Source organism: Podarcis erhardii (assembly GCF_964252035.2).
Source record: "Podarcis erhardii genome assembly, chromosome: 6".
Classification (NCBI taxonomy): Eukaryota; Metazoa; Chordata; class Lepidosauria; order Squamata; family Lacertidae; genus Podarcis; species Podarcis erhardii.
The window spans coordinates 22,871,515-22,891,722 of record NC_138510.1 but is presented as its reverse complement, the minus strand read 5'-3'; the positions used below and the strand labels follow the sequence as shown (position 1 = coordinate 22,891,722).

General features: G+C 40.9%; 1 protein-coding gene across 3 annotated transcripts in view; it reads left to right on the top strand.

Annotated features, from left to right (window-relative positions):
* The first annotated feature begins 271 nt into the window (after positions 1–271).
* Positions 272–20,208, top strand: part of ADA (adenosine deaminase) — a 30,953-nt gene continuing 11,016 nt past the window's right edge. Inside the window, exons 1-5 of one of the 3 annotated variants that reach the window (XM_081868005.1) lie at positions 272–1,256; positions 8,516–8,577; positions 9,889–10,011; positions 12,061–12,204; positions 14,513–14,628. In XM_081868005.1, the coding sequence (XP_081724131.1) occupies positions 1,221–1,256; positions 8,516–8,577; positions 9,889–10,011; positions 12,061–12,204; positions 14,513–14,628 (481 nt within the window). In that variant the 5' untranslated portion in view covers positions 272–1,220. Of the gene's footprint in view, positions 1,257–1,475; positions 1,680–3,027; positions 3,063–8,515; positions 8,578–9,888; positions 10,012–12,060; positions 12,205–14,512; positions 14,629–20,208 lie in introns of those variants that run through there. The other 2 variants (XM_081868004.1, XM_081868006.1) reach the window with 2 other exon arrangements.

The window sequence follows — 20,208 nt, the reverse complement described above, 5'->3', positions numbered from 1 at the left end:
TTCTAGCGATTCCCTCACTGCAAAACGAGAAGTTACAGAGAACCAGGCAGAGGGCCTTCTCGTTAGCAGTACTTCCCATCAGATGTCAAAGAGATAAACAATATTATTATTATTATTATTATTATTATTATTATTATTATGAGTCTCTTGCTCTACCAGCTGAGCTATCCCAATTTTGCAAATTACAGTTGTAAATTTCTTAGGGATAGTTTTAGCTTTTTTTGTAAACTTCTTTGGGGGGGGCGTTTTCCCTACAATCAAGCAATACAGTCATACCTCGGGTTACAGACACTTCAGTTTGTGTTTTTTCAGGTTACGGACGCACCAAAACCCGGAAGTAACCTATTCCCGTTACTTCCGGGTTTTGGTGGTCACGCATGAACAGAAGCACTGAATTGCAACCCGCGTGTGCGCAGACATGCCGCTGCGGGTTGCGAACGTGCATCCCGCAAGGATCATGTTCGCAACCCGAGCGTCCACTGTATATGTATAACAATCAATCAACCAATCAGTCAAGTCTGTTCCAGATGAGGCTAGGAGAGACCCCCGCCCCCAACCCTGGAGAGCTGCTGCTGCCAGTCAGTGCAGACAATCCTGAGCTAAGGCCTCAAGGCAGGCTTGCATGTTCCTAACCGAACTCTGCACATGCTCAAGGATGGGTGGAAGTATTAACCTGATTTTGTGTGCCTCTCTGGCTGGGCCTGCCCACCCTTGCAAAGGCAAGGTGAGGAGACCGCCTCAGGCGTCAGGACCCGCAGGGGCAGGAGATCCCGATGTAGATCTTTAGTCCCTTCTGGTCGCTGGTGCAGCTGTTCATCATTCACCCTTTGACTGGTAGGATGGGGGCGCCATTTTGTGGCGCCAAAATGCCTTGGGCCGGCCCTGCTGTCTGGCATTCATAACCTGCACTGAACCCTAGAGGTGTTGGTGGTGAGGGTAGGGGGCGGGGGGAAAAACTCTGTATGTGTGTCAGAGATGAGCCGGCTTCGTAACCCTCGAAGCCCTGACAGCCCCGGCCGCGACCGGCAGCGTCTGTTACTGGCAGGGAAGGGTTGTTGTTTCTTCCCCGTCGCCTCAGCCGCCCTTCTCGCTGCCTCACACACCGGGCGGGCCGGTCCCAGAAGAGACCGCTGGGCGGAGCCAGCCCTGCAGGAGAGCAACAGGCCGGGCCGGCAGCCACTGAAGCCCGGACTGGCGGAGGAGCAGGAGGCGGAAGCAGCATGGAGAACAGCCCGCGGGTTTTCGACAAGCCCAAGGTGAGAGAGCTGGGCGTCCCAGAGCTTTCCCGGGCCGCTGAGGGGGCGACCGCCCGCCGCCGGGCTCGCCCTGCCCAGGCACCTCCGCGGACCTGCCGGCTTCGCCAGGGGCGCTTGCTCGGCAGGGAGCCCCGCGGTGCCTCAGCGGGACTTACTCCCAGGGAAGCGCGCCTGGCGGGAGGATCCCTGCCCGTGCTTCCCTCTCCTGCCCGAGCAACTCCTCCCCACCTTCATTCCCCCCTCAACGTTATTTCTGTTTTTCTTGCCTCTTTAACGCCTCGGGGAGGTGCCCGCTTCACCTCTCCCTCAGACACCCGTTCCCAGAAACGGGGTCTCTGAAACAGATGACCCAACTCCCCCCCCCAAAAAAAAACCCGGTGGTATTTTGTTGTTTCGTTACTATTTGCTGCTTTATGAAGGTAGGTGGGCTTCCCCGCTCTGCCTTATATGGGGAAACCCCAGCCAGATGGGCGGGGTATCATTATTATTATTATTACTTGCCCCCTTCGCTTACCTCTGTATAACCACCTCTTTTTATTTCGTCTTTCCCCACTTTATTTGCACCCCACTCCCAAAACCCCAGTTCCCTTTCAATTCCTGCCTCTCCCTCCCATCACCCTATTACCTTTAATGTTACCTGCCTTACTGCTCCTGCCTGATATACCTAGGCTCCCCTGAGAAAATGACGGAATAGAAATTTAAGACATATATATATACATACAGTATAGCAAATAACTGCCTATTCTCCCCCACTTGCTTCCTATCTCTTGCATTTTATCTACCGTTGCACATGTTCCTGCCTCACCTTGCCTGTTCCTGCCCTAAGTCAAAACAAAACAAATTCCTTCCAGTAGCACCTTAAAGACCAACTAAGTCAGTTCTTGGTATGAGCTTTCGTGTGCATGCACACTTCTTCAGATACACAGAGGACACTGCCCTAAGTGTCCTCTTGTCTTATCCATCAAATGATAACATTAGCGTTGCTACTCCTATGACCTTTAGCCCCACTTTGGGCATCCCGTTTGTAGGTCTGCCCAGTTTCTATCACCGAGCGTTACACAGAAAACAAGATTTTGCTTATCGGTTACAGCATTTATTTTCCGCCAAGGAGCTCAAGGATGCATAGGGTTGTCTTCCCTCCTCATTTTAACATTCCAACAACCCTGTGGGGTAGTCTAGAATGAGAGATAGTGACTGGCCCAATAACACCCAGTGAAACTTGTGGCTGAGTTACTCATCATTCAGAGCTTCCTGATACTCTACTTCTGTCTTGCTCATAGATAAGTGCTGTTTTGGCCACGTCAGGATAGGCACTCAGATTTAAGTACTGATACAGAGAGTGAGCAAACAGTATCTGGTTCATCAAAGTGTTTTTATGGTGCGACTTCTGCTTTTGTCAGTAATTCAACGAATGTAGTCTGAATCTGATTGCAAGCTAGACAGGTGTGACATAACTCTCTCTCTCTCTTTTACTACCCTTTGTGTAGTAACATGATCTGAATGTATGTTAAGACATTCATGAGTACTGTCTCCACATGGATGCATACATCCACATTTTATAAGGGGAAGTCAATGGGTGAAAATTTTGCTAAATTGCAGTATGCTTTTTTTTGGTGTATTTTAGCAGCTCCTGCAACCTGAAGTGCACACACCAACTTTAAGCATATAACTTTGCACAAATCGTTTAGTAAAACAGCACTTTATTCTTTATTTATATCCCACCTTTTTTCTTCAAGAAGCACAAGGTGGTAGAAGACATGGTTCTCCCTCTCCTCATTTGATCACCACAACAACTCTCTGAGGTAGGTTAGACTGAGAGGCACTGACTGGCCCAAGCTCATCCAGTGAGCATCATGGCAGAGCAGGGATTTGAACCCTGGCCTCTGAGCTCGTAGTCCAACAGTCTTATCGACTAATAATATATACAGTAGATCTAATCCATTCAGCACTGATGAACTTGCTTCAATTGCTGATGGCACTACAACTTTTTGCTGGAACCAGCTTATTTATCTTCAACAAAGCTCAGCAGAAAGAAGTAGGAGTGTTTAACAAACAAAAAACCCTGGAAACTACTTCAATCTATGCAGTAATCATATGGCTTGTATCTCTGACACTCGCCTTGTTTAACATTCAGTAACAGCACATTCTTGCTAGTGAGTAAAGTTCCAAACAGCGGGGAAGTTCCAAATGATGAGGAAGTTAAATATGCAATGCTGAATTGCAATAATAAGACATGAAGTTTAAAAATAGCTTTTCTTTTATGATTCATTGCCGTTTTGAGACACAATATCTTCACATTTTTGCAGAAATCTGATAAAACAAGATTTTACATATTTACGAAATAAGTTGTGCCATTAGTCATTACTCAGTGGGAGTAGTTAAACTTAGATCCAAATATTATGGTTAAAATGAGTTGGCGTAGTTTTGTGTTGTACCAACTCATTTTATCCCTTTGTGGGTTTCTTCATTGCTCAAACTCAACTTAATTCATTAAATAATAAAGTTCACACAAATTCAGTGAAACACAACCTCTTTTTAAAAAATATTGGTAGCAGTGATATTACTGCATCCCTAAAACAACATTAATTTAATTTAATTTATTAGATTTATATACCACCCTCCATTACAAGATCTCAGGGCAGTTCACAAGATAAAAACACAGGTTAAAAACAGAAATACAGGGTTAAAATAAAAACTACAAAACAATAACCCCCTCCCACAAACACATTTTTAATACTAGAATATTAATCAGCCAAAGGCCTGGTTGAGGAGAAAGGTTTTTGCCTGGTGCCTGAAGATATATAATGAAGGCGCCAAGTGAACCTCCCTAGGGAGAACATCCCACAAACAGGGAGCCACTACAGAAAAGGCCCATTTTTGTGTTGCCACTCTCCATACCTCCTATGAAGGAAGCACATGAACATCTGGTAATCTTTTGTAACACTTTTGAAATAAGCTGAAACATTGACAACCCTTAGGAAACTGACTTTTACTGCAATGGTGCAATTGTCTGGACTGCCTTTATCTGATGCTTCAGACTCCAAATAATATTATAATGATGACACTCATGATGGATTACAGATTTCAGTAGGATATTGGAAGAGGACAGTGCCATAAGTTTGTCAGCCCTGGTTCTAAATCATAAGATAAACCTTATTGTATGAGATCAAAGGTCCATGTAGTTCAGCATCTTGGTTTATGTTAGTGACCAGCCAGATGCCTTTGGGAAATCCAGAAGCAGGGACTACAGTATTCTCTAAGCATTTTATTATAATAAAAATGTTGACCCTAGTTTCTTAAAAGCACTTTGCCCTCCCTAAGTAGTCTTGTTGACGTCACAGACTGAGGAAGAGTCATCTGCTTTCTTCTGATAAGTGGCATCAGCTGGAAAAGTTTTGGTAGTTAAGTTCAGTATGCATACTGAAGAATTTGCAGTATCAGGCATCAGTGCTCCTTGTTTTATTTATATATAACATCTAAGTGAGTTCTTGGTCTTTGGCTCTGAATTTGTTTATGAAAAGATAAACAACAGAGGCATAATAATCATATGGTGAGGCTTTCAGACTTGTACTGAAGATAGACAATTGTTTGGTTACAGCTAGGAGAATTTCAAGAATACTGCTTTTGATCCTCTTGATCCTTAACAATATTGCTCTTGATCCTATTCAGAATTGGATACGTTCAATGGAACACAGTTTGTGAAATTTTATTTCGGGAATGCATCATCTAGAAACAAGCAAAAGTTTATTCTTGCTTCAGGAGTATTGTTTTTACCTGTAAATAAATTTAATTGGTGGATTAATTAACTTCCCAGCTGCATTTCTAACCCCATTTACCTGGAAATAAGACCAGCAGAGGGACACGGGTGGCGCTGTGGGTTAAACCACAGAGCCTAGGACTTGCTGATCAGAAGGTGAGCTCCTGTTGCTCAGTCCCTGCTCCTGCCATCCTAGCAGTTTGAAAGCATGCCAGTGCAAGTAGATAAATAGGTACCGCTCCGGCGGGAAGGTAAACGGCGTTTCCGTGCGCTGCTCTAGTTCGCCAGAAGCGGCTTAGTCATGCTGGCCACATGACCCGGAAGCTGTACGCCGGCTCCCTCGGCCTATAGAGCGAGATGAGAGCCGCAACCCCAGAGTCGGTCACGATTGGACCTAATGGTCAGGGGTCCCTTTACCTTTTTACCTAAGACCAGCGGAATTCTGTATGACTTATTCTTGAGTTGCCATGGTTAGGATTACACTGCAGGATTTCTTTAATTGGATGACAGCCATCTATCATGCTTACATTTTTATTGTTAGAAAATACAGCGTGTCATAGATTTGCAGTGCAATGAGCCAAATTTTATTAATGAAATAATTTTAAAAGCAAAGCAATGTAATTAGAATAATTCCACTAAATATGTTTAGTCTGAAAAAGTTATGAAACAACATTTTGGGATCAAACCTAAAATCATATGCATGTTTCCAAGTATCTGATAAGAATAATTTATTAAAATTCAATGTAGCAAATTAGATTGTAAATAATAAACATGTTATTAATAAATTAGGTAAAATAATAAACTGAGCTGTACCACATTTCTCTCCCAATTTTGAACCATCCGTTTATTCCAGAGAGATATGTGGTAGCTGGGACAGGGCAATTCATTTGCCATTTTCTCCCTGCTGAGATGTGTTGATAGTGGTTCCAGAAAGTAATGTCTGAACAGGCTTCATTTCATTGGGTGGAGGGCATTTTTTTCAAGCTTTGCGGTGCTCCTTTATACCATTGAGACACCCAGTCATTGTATCAATGTAAGTATGTGGTACAATGAGTCAGTGAGCCTGGCTGTTAACCAGAAGATAGTTGGTTTGAGCCCGCACAGGGACAGCTGTGAGCAGGATTCCTGCATCGCAGGGTGTTGTAATAGATGACCCTCAGGGTCCCTTCCAACTCTACAATTTTAAGATTCTACCAGGTCATTTACAATGCACTGCTCTTCCCAGTATAAAAGGTTTGAAAAGAAGACTGTATGTATTTGTCAAGCTGTAATTAATGAAACTGGTTGAGTGGGAAGAAGTATTCTAGAGTAATGATAGTGTTGTGGACTTGCTGTGAACTTATTCATCTACTAAAACCCTTGAGGCGTTGCAACAGCTTGTTGAACACTAGCATTGCTATGATTTCACTTGGTTGCATGAGTGTCTTGAGATCACTTTGATCCTTTCCCAGGGAGTGTAGTACAATTTTATCCATGTCCTATAAATACCATACCTCAGCTTGTACCAGTTTCTTTTGTTAGGAAGGGAAATGAGAGTAATGACTATGTTTACGTCTCATAAATTAGAGGCTTTCTTTGCTACTAATCTGAAAATACACTTATTAGTGAGGGGCAATTCAGTACAATAGATGTCAGGGAATCAGAGTAGTCCCCCATTGGGCAGAAACATATTAGAGAAGTCAAGAATTGGTTTAACCTGCTTTATATAATTAGGTTTTAGTAATAAAGTTACTAGTAATAAAACAATTTAATAATATGAAATTAAAATGCATCTAAAATTTGTATAAATTTTTACAAGGAACTATAAGAAAATAAATTCTTAATGTAACATAGAGATCTTATGTACTGCGCAATCCTAATGGTTTGTCAGAACTCTCACAATGTGCAGCTTGGTTTGTATGAGGTTTGAGCAGTTTTCCTTTTCGTGGACAGCAGTTGAAACATTGCATTGTGGACTTATCAGATCTAGACCAGATCAGGCAGCCTGATAGATTATACCTTCCATCTCTAGCAGCTTTTGCAATGTCAGAGGAAGGCATTGGAATTTTGAATACAGTATATCTTAATATTATAGGGACACGGGTGGCGCTGTGGGTAAAACCTCAGCGCCTAGGACTTGCCGATCAATGGTCGGCAGTTCGAATCCCCGCGGTGGGGTGCGCTCCCGTCATTCGGTCCCAGCGCCTGCCAACCTAGCAGTTCGAAAGCACCCTCGGGTGCAAGTAGATAAATAGGGACCGCTTACCAGCGGGAAGGTAAACAGCGTTCCGTGTGCTGCGCTGGCTCGCCAGATGCAGCTTGTAACGCTGGCCACATGAACCGGAAGTGTCTGCGGACAGCGCTGGCTCCTGGCCTATAGAGTGAGATGAGCGCACAACCCTAGAGTCTGGCAAGACTGGCCCGTATGGGCAGGGGTACCTTTACCTTTACCTTTACCTTTACCTTTATATCTTAATATGAGCCTTCTGCAGACTCACTGACTTACAGACAGGGTTATTGTCATGTACATAAGGAGCCACTCTGGGTTCTTTTGGGAGGAAGGGTGGGATAGAAATTTCAGAAATAATATGTTGGAAACAAAGTCTGCTACTTGTTGCTGAAGTGTACCACTATTCTTCAACTAGCTGAATACATTCTATTTTCAGCTCACAACCCTGGGCTGCCTGGATTGGGCATATTATAGTGAATAGTGTTCTGTTCTCTCCACTTCTCTGAGTGGTGAGAAGTTCAGCATATACTAGGTTTAGTTTTCTTTGGAAAAGGGTCACTGGAAGTGTATGGTGTTCTGTAATATTTTGAGTGTATTTACAAATATATAGGTTGGGTGTAAGGGAAGGCAGGGCTTAAGCATTCCAAGATCAACTGCTCTCACATCAGATCTCCAGAGGGAGAATGCCAGCACTCCAAAATGCTGTTAGCTTGCAAAACCCAAAACTCACAGACATCTCTTTACCACAAAAGGAAATTACTAGTGCACTCATGATGAGCTATGTTGCTTTTTACAAACAGGTTCAAAAGAGCGTCCATAATAGGCGTTTTCATTGGGAGCAGGCAAATGAAGCAAATCTTGGAATCTGATATGTTTGTGGCTTCTTCTTCATAAGAAGCTGCTACGCAACCATCAGCCAAATTACTATCCTCATTTTGTTTGTTTAGATTGTGTTGTGTAAGCAGGCATTATGCAGAGATCAGAGAGTAAGAATATTTGGTTCTCTTTTTACATCTGAAATTTTGACACTGAGCAGTTGTTGTAATTGCAAAATAAACCAGATGCTTTGGCTAGTAAGTTTCTTTTACGAAAGCTTATCATTTCCCTATGCTAGTTTTAAATGCTACCAACTTTCAAGTAGCTTATATTTTGGAGGATGGGGAGAGAGAGCTGCTGTGCTAAACTAAAAACTATGACTGCATGCATATATCTGTCACAAATGTCATTTTCCACTCTTAGGTCACAAGGGCTTTAATGTATATTACTATTCACATTCTTTCAACTGTTTTGCAGGTAGAACTTCATGTCCACCTAGATGGAGCCATTAAACCAGAAACCATTTTATACTTTGGCAAGTGAGTGAGTGGTTTGGGGTGCTGTTTTTCCTTTTTATTTTTTCAGAAGCTCATGCTTAGTCTGAATTGTTTGCAAAATGTTCCTTGGTCATTAATGTCTCCAGGATAAAAGCAAATGAAACATCAAAACCTTTGATCAGGCTTCATTACTTGCATTTTGTTAGTTTAATGCAATTTTAGAGAGTAAGATTCCACCTTATTGTTATAGAACAACTAGTGTGCTTTGGTAAGGGAAATACATCAAAAGCACAGTTTTGTGCATGTGTATGTCCCACTGTGTTCAATAGAGCTTATCCCCAGGTAAGGGTGCATAGGATTTCCCCTTCAAAGTTTGCAAGCTGCAGTAGTGGCATGTTTCTCATCAACTATCCCTCTGCAATTATTTCGAAATCCATCCCCGGTCAGGAAGGTGGAGGAATCTGGGAGTCAGAGACAGAAAAGAATCAAGCAAGCTAAGAAGTGTGAGAGAGCCTGATTCTCTGCAGAGAACTAAAGAGTCTATTCAGAATCAAGACTATCACTGATTGGTATTGTTGTTTTAAAACTTTTTCCAGATGTGAAAATCTATTTAAAAGTTCAAAGATTTTTGTAAATAATAACCTATTATAAATATACTTCAGACCTAACTATTACAGCAAAATGGGAAGGTCATATAAGGTTACTGAGTTAGGAATTCAGATTTGCAAAGGGGACTGCTTAAGGCCGAAGTCAGATGCTTTTGTTTACAGAGATACCAGTTTCGATGAAAAAGGGAAATTTGACAGAAGAACCAAAAGTAAGGGCCATGAAACATCTGGAGTACAAGAATATCTTACCAGCAATTGTACGCCAAAAGGGGAATTTGCTATTTCATTAGCCAGCACTCAGTTTAGTTTGGCTTTTAGCTGAGGATGGAGATTCTACACAAACATTTATTTAATCAGAAAGCCAAGATTCTACAAATGTGTGCTTCATGTACATTCTTTGTTCAATTGGTTTAAGAGAATTGTCCTCAGGCTGTCAACTTTGCCTCCTTCAACATAAGAACAAGAAATTTTATAATCTAAAAATAAAGACATAATTCCATTAATCACATAGAGTCACTTTGTATGTTGTTACATATGTTACAATGTATATTTTTATAGTCTTCCAGAGCATAAGAGAGGAATTATAGACACAGAAAGTGCCATCAGATTAATCAGTGACTACATGAAAAATATCTAGGGCTTTCTGACCATCAGTTTTCTTCACTGACTTACTAAAAGAATTTAGTTCAGAACTTGCCCAAGTAAGCCTACCGCAGTTGATACATGTATTTTGTTTAACATCTAGGAAAAGGGGAAAACAGCTTCCTGCAGATACAGTAGAAGGCCTTCTGCAATATGTTAGCTACAGCGAACCTATCAGTCTCACAGAGTTCCTAGAAAAATTTTCTGTCTACATGCCAGCAATTGCGTGAGTAAAGTAACTTGCTCCATCTTTACTGTTGTCAAACCTCCCTTCTATCCCTTTGAGTTGCTGTTGATGCGTGTTGCATAGTATATGACCACCAAGCTTTGGTTTTGCCCTGATTATGTTTTCTTGCCATTAAAGCATTAGACCAAAATAGTACAAACCTTTAATTTGTGAGATTGCTTAGAGATCAGTGCCGTTATTCCCGCTGAGAAAGAAACAGCCTGGTGTATGTGACTTGCTGGTGCATGGTGACCCTGTACCCTATCAGTAGTTAATGAGTGGAACAGGTTCATAATCTATCTTTGTCCTTGAAGCCCTGTGTGGGCATAGAACTGCTGCCAGCAGGATTAGATTGATTCGGACCAGCACAATATGCTTTCAGCATAGCAAAATGATCACCAGATCCTGAACTGGTTGCAGAGCTTACTGATTTTGACACATTGGATAAATCTCTTCCAGTACATAGATTTTTTGCATTCTGATTCTTGGAATAAATTCTGGTCCACATTAACCATCTAGATCTTAACCGAACACAGGCTTAATTGTATTGCTGACAGGCCATATTTAGGAAAAGCACAACTAACTTGAGAAATATGGCTTTTGGGGGATTTTGATTTGCTCTGTACTCTAATAGCAAAAGGGGGAGGTTTTACTTCTCTTCCAACTAGGATCCTAATTTGCAGGGTCGGGGAGAGGGAAATACAGGACCAAGGTCACAGATGACAACAAACATGACATTCCTTTTCCTTGAACCCTTTAAACTTTTAGTGGGTCACTTAGGGATGATTCAAAATAGAGAGCGTACTACTTCCTGAAATCCAAATTAACATCCATTCAGTTGTGAAAGTATCAACACTCTTAAATCCTTAAATAATCATTGATTAGTATGGCATTGGCAGATTTAGAGAAGCGCAACCCATTTGCCCACACTGAGTGCTGAGCAATGACAAACAGTGTAAGGCCAGAAATGGGAAGGCGCTGAATTTTGGTGTTGCACAGTTTGCCACTGATATGTGCCATAAGATACACATTTTGGATGAAAAGGCAAACTGTGGTTTGCCAATAGTGGCAATTAAGAAATCAAGAGGAGACAGAGAGGTAGTGTGTAAGTTTGAATCTCATGCAACCTCAAACAGTAGTTTGTATTACATCTGAACTAGCATGGTGTGTGAATGCTAGTAACTGACTAGGCAAGTCACAGTGTCTAAAAACTGGAAAGAACTGGGTTGTTTCTTTTGGAACCTACAGACTTCTTTGGCACCCTTGAAATTTGGCTGCTTAGGAAATGACAGTGTTGGCTCATATTGTTGTTTTTTCAGATCGTGAGTTAGAACTGACTCATAACTTATGGACACTACCTTAAAATTTAGGCACTCATGAATAACAGAAATGTCACATTTTGATGACTGGTAGGAGGACATTGGCAAGTAGAGAAAGTGCTGGTTCCAAAACAGAATAAGTACACAGCCCTTATCCAGTTAATCCAAAGTACACTTTGCTTTTTATCTGTCTTGCACACTTAGAACTACAACCACTTTCTTCAGCTCCTTATCTGCAACTCTGTGTGAGAGTTAAACTGAGTGCCTTACCACTTGGAATGCAAAAAGGATCGAAAAGATTCTTTGCTGCAGCTAATTGGCTACTTAAGTATCCTGAATTTTCCCATTAGCCTATGTAGCTCATGCTGAAATAGGAAAAATGTTTTTCCTGCATTAATCTGACAAACATAGCTTAGCTGCTTCATAATATTTTGGGTTTTAGAATTGGATGAGACCATATTGGCTCCTTTTATTTGATTTTGATTATTGTGAGCCATTTTAAATTCCTTTGGGGAAACAGCATATAAATGTACCAAATAAAATTTTATTAATCTGTGGTCAGATCAGGCTTGCAAATTCACAAGGGTTTGAACAGTGTGTTGCTGAAGTGTAGATTTTTTGTCTGCTGAGAAGCATTAACTCCCACAGCACCACATATCCATGTTTTGTAGAGTTTAGATTGTTAATTGACTACAGCAATTATAGAAATCAACATTTTCTACATCCACAGGGGGGACCGTGAGGCTGTGGAAAGAATTGCTTATGAATTTGTAGAAATGAAAGCAAAGGAAGGTGTAATCTATGTTGAAGCCCGGTACAGCCCTCACCTCCTAGCCAACTGCAAAGTGCATCCTATCCCCTGGAACCAAGAAGAGTGAGTACCTTCTTAAAGGTGTAAGATAACAGAATATAAAGTAACCTTCCTAAGAGTGGATGGTGGCATATTACTAACTGGCAGCATGCAGTTAAAGAAAATATGTTGAAACTAAGTACATCTTCAAGGGCAATGTAAAATTCCTTCACATGCCTCATTGCACTCCACCCTGCACGAGGGATCAGTGCAGTATGCCCAACCAGTATTCTAGAGTCTAAATAATAAAACATACCGGTCTCTTTGTTTAAAGGTTGCTTCCCATGCATTTCTGATACATATGGTTCAACAATGGATATCTAATTGACTTTCTTTGCATATACTATTGTTATATTTTCCCCAGAGAATGAGAGAAAAGTATGAAAGTGCACTGTTTCTAAAGTTAATGTTTTAGGCTATGTTCACTTTCCTGGGAGTAAAACCTGTTGAACTCAGTGTGGATTAGTTCCACATAAGCATGCATAAGCTTGCAGCATTAAAGTCCAATTGGTGTCATAGACAGGGATTAGGAACTGTTTAACTTTCCCTTAGAAATCAGTCATACTCCGAAATTTCATTCCCTAGTTAAAATACTTCCGTGGTTTTGGATCATCCACACAAGCACTCACTCTCTTAATGGAGCAGCATATTTAGATTCTTCAGATCACATAAAACTCTTTACTGTGCACAATAGAAAAATAACTAAACTTTCAACTATAAAACAGAAAAGGGATATTTAGAAAATTAGTCGTTGCTTGAGGTAGACAGTGAACAGATAATAAAATCCTGCACCTCAAATATGACATAGCAGAGTTGAATATTAGGTTACTGTAATTAGTCAGGAGACAAAGATCTCTAGTTACCCTTATGTAGTTGCCACAACTTGCGTGCCCCCACACACCCAAATTTAAAATAAGTTACAATAGGACTATGTTACAACAGGTTGCAAATAAAAGGCACCACATGTGTAGGATAAATAAAATAAGTATTTGTGATGTGCCCACAATTAACAGAATTGTTGAGGCTTGCTTTGTGTTTCTACTTTTTTGACAAGAAAATAACCTTAGTTTTAGAATATGGAATCCACAGCTTTTGTATTTACAGAGCACACAAAGTCCATCTGCCTTTAGCTTTCCATTTTAGAAAGCAGAGCTGGTGATTTATCAAGCCTGTCGTATTTTTCCCTCCATCCCTCCTTTTCTCTGAGAATGCTGCCACGTTAGTGAGACCTCCTGCCCCGAGTACTTCATCCATCTTGCCTGTGTGAAGCAGCTGTAAGAGTTCTTGGCAGAAGTTACTCTTAGCTGAAGAAAAGAACCAGAGCTCAAACACAAGCATTTTTCTTCCCCAGCTCTTATTTAAAAATAAAAAAATCCTTGCAGTTTTGACTGTTACAGCTACTGGTTTGAAACCCTGCAGGTGATCTTTCTAGCTCTTAATTTGTTTAGAAGAAACCAGAGCTTTGTTTGACAATACATTGCTAATTTGTATAAGGGAGTTTCGGGAGTGAGAATAGAGAAGGGAGGAAAGTTTGCTGCTATTGCCTGCAATTCCTGCCAGGGAAGACTGAAGCTGTGCATGTTAATAGATAGCAGGGAGGATGCTATTCCAGCTGGAAAAACCCATTTCCTTATAGAAATACTCAATGATCTACCATGGACATTACCAATATAGATGTAAAATTCATTTGACTTAATACCAAGAATAGCACCTAGACTTTTTCTGGTATGTTTATAGTGCTTAGAAAATGTTTTGGGAACTGCTGAATCTGAACAGAGGAGACATCCTTAGCCTGATTTGGACCACTGATCCCTTGAGGACCAATATTGTCTGCTGTTGCCAACTCTGCTATCTGAGGGCTCATCCACACTTCCGCTTGCCCTGTCACTTTCTTCCTGGGAAAACCCATTCTTTACCAGTGAATTGGAGCTGACATCAGTCAGGTTTTCTGTGAATTGATGTTTGCTCCAATTCAGCGCTAAAGAGCGGGTTTTCTCGGGGAAAGTGGCAGGGCAAATGGAAAACTGCTCAGACCCAAACAGAAAACTTCTCGTACTTTGCAAGTGTGGATGAGCCCTGAGATCCTTTCAAATGGAGATGCTGGGGACTGAACCTGGATCTTCTGCATTCCTGTCATCTGTTCTACCACTGAACTAGGTTTTATCTGGCAGACTTGTTTGCTATTTGTACCCAGATGTTGGTTGTACTGAGTCCTTTATAATTCAGCCTGAGATGCAGGCAGCTCAGTGATAGGATTATGAGCACTTCCTTGAGCACTGATAATAGGAAACAACGATGCCTAACTGATCTCTTTGTATTTTTCTTTGTACAGGGGAGACCTAACTCCAGATGAAGTGGTTAGCCTTGTTAATCGGGGGTTAAAAGCTGGAGAGAAGGCTTTTAACATCAAAGCCAGGTCTATTCTATGCTGCATGCGCCACATGCCAAGTAATGTATTACAGGTCATCTGTGGCTCTGATTCTTACTTTATCAAATCTGTCTTGCTCACCTCTCTGCTTCCCCACCCTTTCCCCACATACTGAGGTCAAATCCTTTTGCAATATATCAGTAAGTAATTCATTATGTTTAGATGCTCAATCACAATATAACCTTGTTAACTATTCTCACTTAAGTGTAGGTTCAGGGATAGAAACCGAGGAACAAATAGAGACAGAAGGAAGATAACGTCATATAACAATAGCTAAGAAAACTTGAACAGGTTGCTAACCATTCAGGCATGAGAGAGTGGGCTAATTTTGTAGTAATTAGTTGGGAACTTTTGACAAGTATGAATTAACAGTGCAATTGTTGTGGTTGGTATTGGTAATCTTAGACTTCTTCCACAGTTGTTCTTTTCTCTCTATTTGCCATCATTCATTCACTTTCTACGCATGGTTCTAATGACACAATTAACAAATTATTACATCCTAGTATTTTCTACGTTGGCATTCTATTTTTTCCTCAGATATTAATTTCACATATATGCCGTTTATACAGCTACCTCTCTGCAATCTATTGACTCAGACCTACTGCTTATGAACGTATGTTAACTTAACCTAGCCTACCTCACAGCGCTGTTGCAAAAATAAAAGGGGAGGGGGAGGAAAACCTACACAATCTTGAGTTCCTGGGTAGAAAAGAAAGATACAAATGTATGCATAATTCAGCTATGGAAGGCACTCCCATGGGAAGCAGTGATGACCTCCAACTTAGATGGCTTTAAAAAGAATTCATGAAGGGTAAGGCTATCAGTGGCTACTAGCCACAATGGCTGTGCTCTGCCTCCATGGTCAGAAGCAGTCTGTTTCTGAATACTAGTTGCTTGGAACAGTAGGAAGGGAGAGTGCTATTGCCCTCAGGTCCTGCCTGCTGGCATCTTCTCAGCCACTGAGAACAATATGCTGATCTAATTCTTAACAATATCCTTAAGGCAAATAAGATGCAAACCCCCCCCCTCTTTTTAATATTTATTTTATCCATGCAAGAAGTCTCAGTCATACTTTAATGCTTGTGTGTTCATTTGAGTTGACAGTCATTTTAATGATTGCTTTGTATTGGTTTTAAAAGTTGTCACCACCCTGATGTTTTGCAAAATAGAATGTAAATACTTTTATGTATTTATGTAAGTGCAGTCTGTAAATAAATAAATTTCTGAATAAACATCTAGAACTTCATCTCCTGGGGCTATTAAATTGTGGGCATATGGACGTATAATACAGAAATGCTTCTGCGCTATTTTAGGCAGATGTGGTTCTTCGAGTTCATAATAAAGGTAAAGGGGCCCCTGACCATTAGGTCCAGTCGTGAACGACTCTGGGGTTGCGGCGCTCATCTCACTTTATTGGCAGAGGGAGCCGGCGTACAGCTTCCGGGTCATGTGGCCAGCATGACTAAGCCACTTCTAGCAAACCAGAGCAGCGCAGGGAAACGCCGTTTACCTTCCCACCGGAGCAGTACCTATTTATCTACTTGCACTTTGATATGCTTTCGAACTTGGCAGGAGCAGGACTGAGCAATTGGAGCTCACCCCATCGCGGGGATTCGAACCGCCAACCTTCTGATCGGCAAGTCCTAGGCTCTGTGGTTTAATCCATAGCACCACCCGCGTTAATTTCAAATAGAGTTTATAGTTCACAAGCTAGCAGCAGTGGAACATGTGGCATGTAGAGTGGCAACTGTGCCCTCCCAGTGATGGCAGAGCTGTGTTCACCAGGAAGGGCCAGGTGAGGCAGTGCTGGATCATAGAGTTGTAGAGTTGGAAGAGACCTCAGTGTCATCTGGTCCAACCACCTGCAATGCAGGAATCTTGCCCACAACTGTCCCTGGGTGGACTGGGCTCATGTTCTGCTTTCTGGACTAAAAATATTTTGATCTTAGAAGATGTTTGTTGCAGAATTTTTGGAGAAAATGGCAGGTTGGCTATTAATGTCTGCTAAATGTAGCTGAAGTGTCTGAAATGATTACAGTGAGGTTTGATCTTTATTAAATGATGAAACAAATTGTCTTAATGTGTCAGAGCACTACACAGAAGGTAGTTAATTGTTAACAACATGCTAACTTATCTCTGCTCTTTGCTGAAGTATGGTTATGTAATAAATTAAGAGTCCGCATACCATCTTAATCACAGATTGCTGAGCTAACAAGAATTTTCTGTCTTGAGTTTTGTGAAAGCAGCAGTCAGTTAAAGTTGGTGTCAGTGAAGCTTTGCCTATGCCTTGAAACTTTGGCAGGTATTAAAGATCTTGCTGAGCTGATTTCAAAATATTGCCTGGAACTTAGAACAGCCTCTTTACAGCCTATATATTTAGGTGCACCTAAGTCCATTCATTTGAGTGGACTATGGCATACCTAACTTTGCATAGAATTAGACTGCAAGTTGAAAGGAAGCTGCAAAAGGCAGAAGTTCAGATCAGTCAAGCCTCTTGGTTTAAGCTGCTGTTGTCTGTACTATCATCTGTTTTTAAAAATAATATTGTAATTGGAACACCTAAAAACAGGTGCTTTGCTATGTGCAGTACAAACAGCTGTTCTTAATAAAGAGCCATCATTATATCTATTTAGGTACCAGGCAAAAACATTCCTCTATAACCAAGCCTTTGGGCTTTAACTACCTGTGGCTTTTTAGAAGTGAGTGGGATGTTTTTAATGTCTTTCTCTTTCCTCTTGGTTTCAGTGTATCTATATGGAGTTATTGTCTGATTGGTTGTAAGTTGCTTAGGACAAGATAAAGTGACTGCAACTTTAATAAATTAATTAAAAATGTATTTTTTCGTTATAAGATGCCCCCATGTATAAGACAACACCTATTTTTTGAGCCCAAAATTAAGAAATAAATTTATTTATATATTTAGTTGCAACATTCCTTGTATAAGATGACCCCCAATTTTAAACTTTAAAAATTTGGGGGGAAATATAGTCTTATACACAGAAAAATACAGTAAGTGGAATGTACCATAGGACCCACTCTGCTTCAGTTTTCCACAACCTGGTCCCCTCCTAATGTTGTTACATTGCAGCTCCCATTATCCTTGAAACAGTGGCCTTGTTGGCTGGGGCTGATGGGAGCTGTAGTCTAACAACATCAGGAGGGCACAAGAATAGGTAGGGCTGCCCTATTTCTCCCTTTCATTTGAACCAGGTGCAACCTCTGTAATGGGTGGTGGATGGCTGTGGATGAATAAATTTGAAGCTCAGATTAGACAAGGCAAATATGATGATGGAAGGTTCCGTTGAGATATTTGTGGAATTGACTGTTCCTGCTAGCAGGATTGTTTTACATGGCAGAGCCAGCCAGAAACCCAGGCAATCTCCTCAGGATCACTGGCAGGGCTGGATCTGCTGGAGGGTGATCATCCCTCTGCTCTTCCACATCTGAACCTCAGGTATGGGCAGGATTGAACCCTGAAATGCTTTGGCTGCTTCACCAGATGCTGCTGCTTCTTTGGTGATCACTTGCAGCCGAGTAGGATTGTCTTCCATGAATATGGTCTTAACAGTGTGTCCATAAGTGACTGTTGAGGCCAATTCAGGATCCGCACATCCTTCCATAGTCTGGACATAGGTTTCCAGGTGGGAGTTGATCACAGTGAGGATTTGCCAAACGTGCCTTCCCTTAGCTCACAGCTGGAAGTCACAGAATTGACTGCTATGGTTATTGTTTAAGTGATTTCCATATTAAGCTTCTGAAAATGTATTGGCATTTATACTGAGACTTGTCAGGACAGAGTTAATCCACTGCTTTATAAGGAAAGGGTCACACTTTCCTGTTAGTGTGTGGAAATCTGACAGCTCTGATATTATGATTGGCATCGTGGTTGGAATGACTCAAGTTCAGGGCCAAGATAATCTGCAGTACAGATATAGTCACTTGCATAACTAACTCCATTGTGACTTCTGTGCTAACCCTGTGTTTACTCAGAACTGTAGTTGAGCAATGAGCAATAATACAGCTTTCAAACCAGCTATGGAATTATGTAGTAACAAGCATGTCTAGAGGAAATTGACTAACAAATGTAAAAAAATAAATAATAGGAAGCAGTTGTGAGTATCTCCTTAAAATATCTTCTTGAGGAGGTCTTCTCCAATAAAGTCTAACCTAAATAGTCAAGTCTCAATTATAAGTTAACTATTGCCTGAAGAAAATATTTGAACTCACTGCTCCTTTATTTTCCTTGCGGTTGGCCCAGGGCAATAATGAAAAGAACCTTTGCAATTACAGATTAGATAATGAGATATCCTTCCCCTTGTTCTTTCAAACACTCTGATATACATGACCTTAATGCAGGGATAGCGCTTCAGCGTAAGAAAGCATGGAAGCTGTTTAGATTAGACAACAGCAGACATATTTCGCTATATGGACCTTTGAAGTTGATGTTTAAGATAGAAGACCAACTGTCCTCTATGCCTACGTTAAATAACATGCAAAGAGGTGTTCTTGTTGGGTTAAAAGGCTGTAAACCTCCCATTGCCTTAAAGTCTGTCTAAGCGTGAACGATGCAATACCTACCTGTTTCAGCTGGTATTCAATAACCAAATAATAAAGGCGGAAAAGATCTAGAGTGACTGTATACTGTTTTTTTAATTAGCTGATTAGTTTTGATGGTTTGCTTTCCAGAGCACTTAGGAAGTGGTACAATAAAAAGCAAAATGTTTAAACAAAACTACATTTGATTCACTAATATAGCAATTACTTGGACGTCTTCAGTTGTAAAAAAGAAAGAAAGAAAGTTTGTTGGTGTTGCTTTTTGAAGTTGGGTGTGTGCGTGAGAGAGAGAATGCAGTACTGTATACCTGTAAACAGTGCTTGAAAACAGCTTCTGTCAGAACACTTCCCATTAATTGACTTTTAGGGAAACCAGTTATATTTTTATTTCTTAAAAATTGTCTGCATTGCATTCAAACATACTCAGCTAACACCCTGGGTGCACCCTGTTTATTGTATTTCAGTTTGAATTCCATAGACTAATACAAGAAAATACAATATATAAGAAATAAAAGACACAATAAATATAGAGTTAAAAATCAGTGTGAAATTTTAATGTGATGGGTGTGCCATCTCCCATCTTCAACTGTCTTCAACCACAAATCCAGACATGTAATGGACTGTCTGAATGAAGTTTGGACTACTGGTGTTCCACAGACCACAGTTTGGGAACCCTTGGCTTGGATCAATGAAATACAGTGTGTCATTTTTCTCCGACTTGTAATCATGCATAAATTATAGTGGTCCATGCACGAAGGAGTGAGTAGAGTAATGCAATAATTGATGGGATTCTAGATTTTTTTTAAAAATCATGGTGCATCCAGAGTGTTTGCTGAGTTTGGTTGCATGCCAAACTTAGTTTTCTATAAAATCATAACTAGAGTTGCTGAAAACCAAGAAATGGAAAGGGTTCTGGCAGAAACTGCTTTCCAGCCATGTTTGCAATTATACCGCAAATCTTCCTCCCCATCCTCTCATACACACACTATTAAGATGTCCTCAGTATTTTAGAAGAGGCTTATCTTTATCTTCCCATCTGCTTTCTA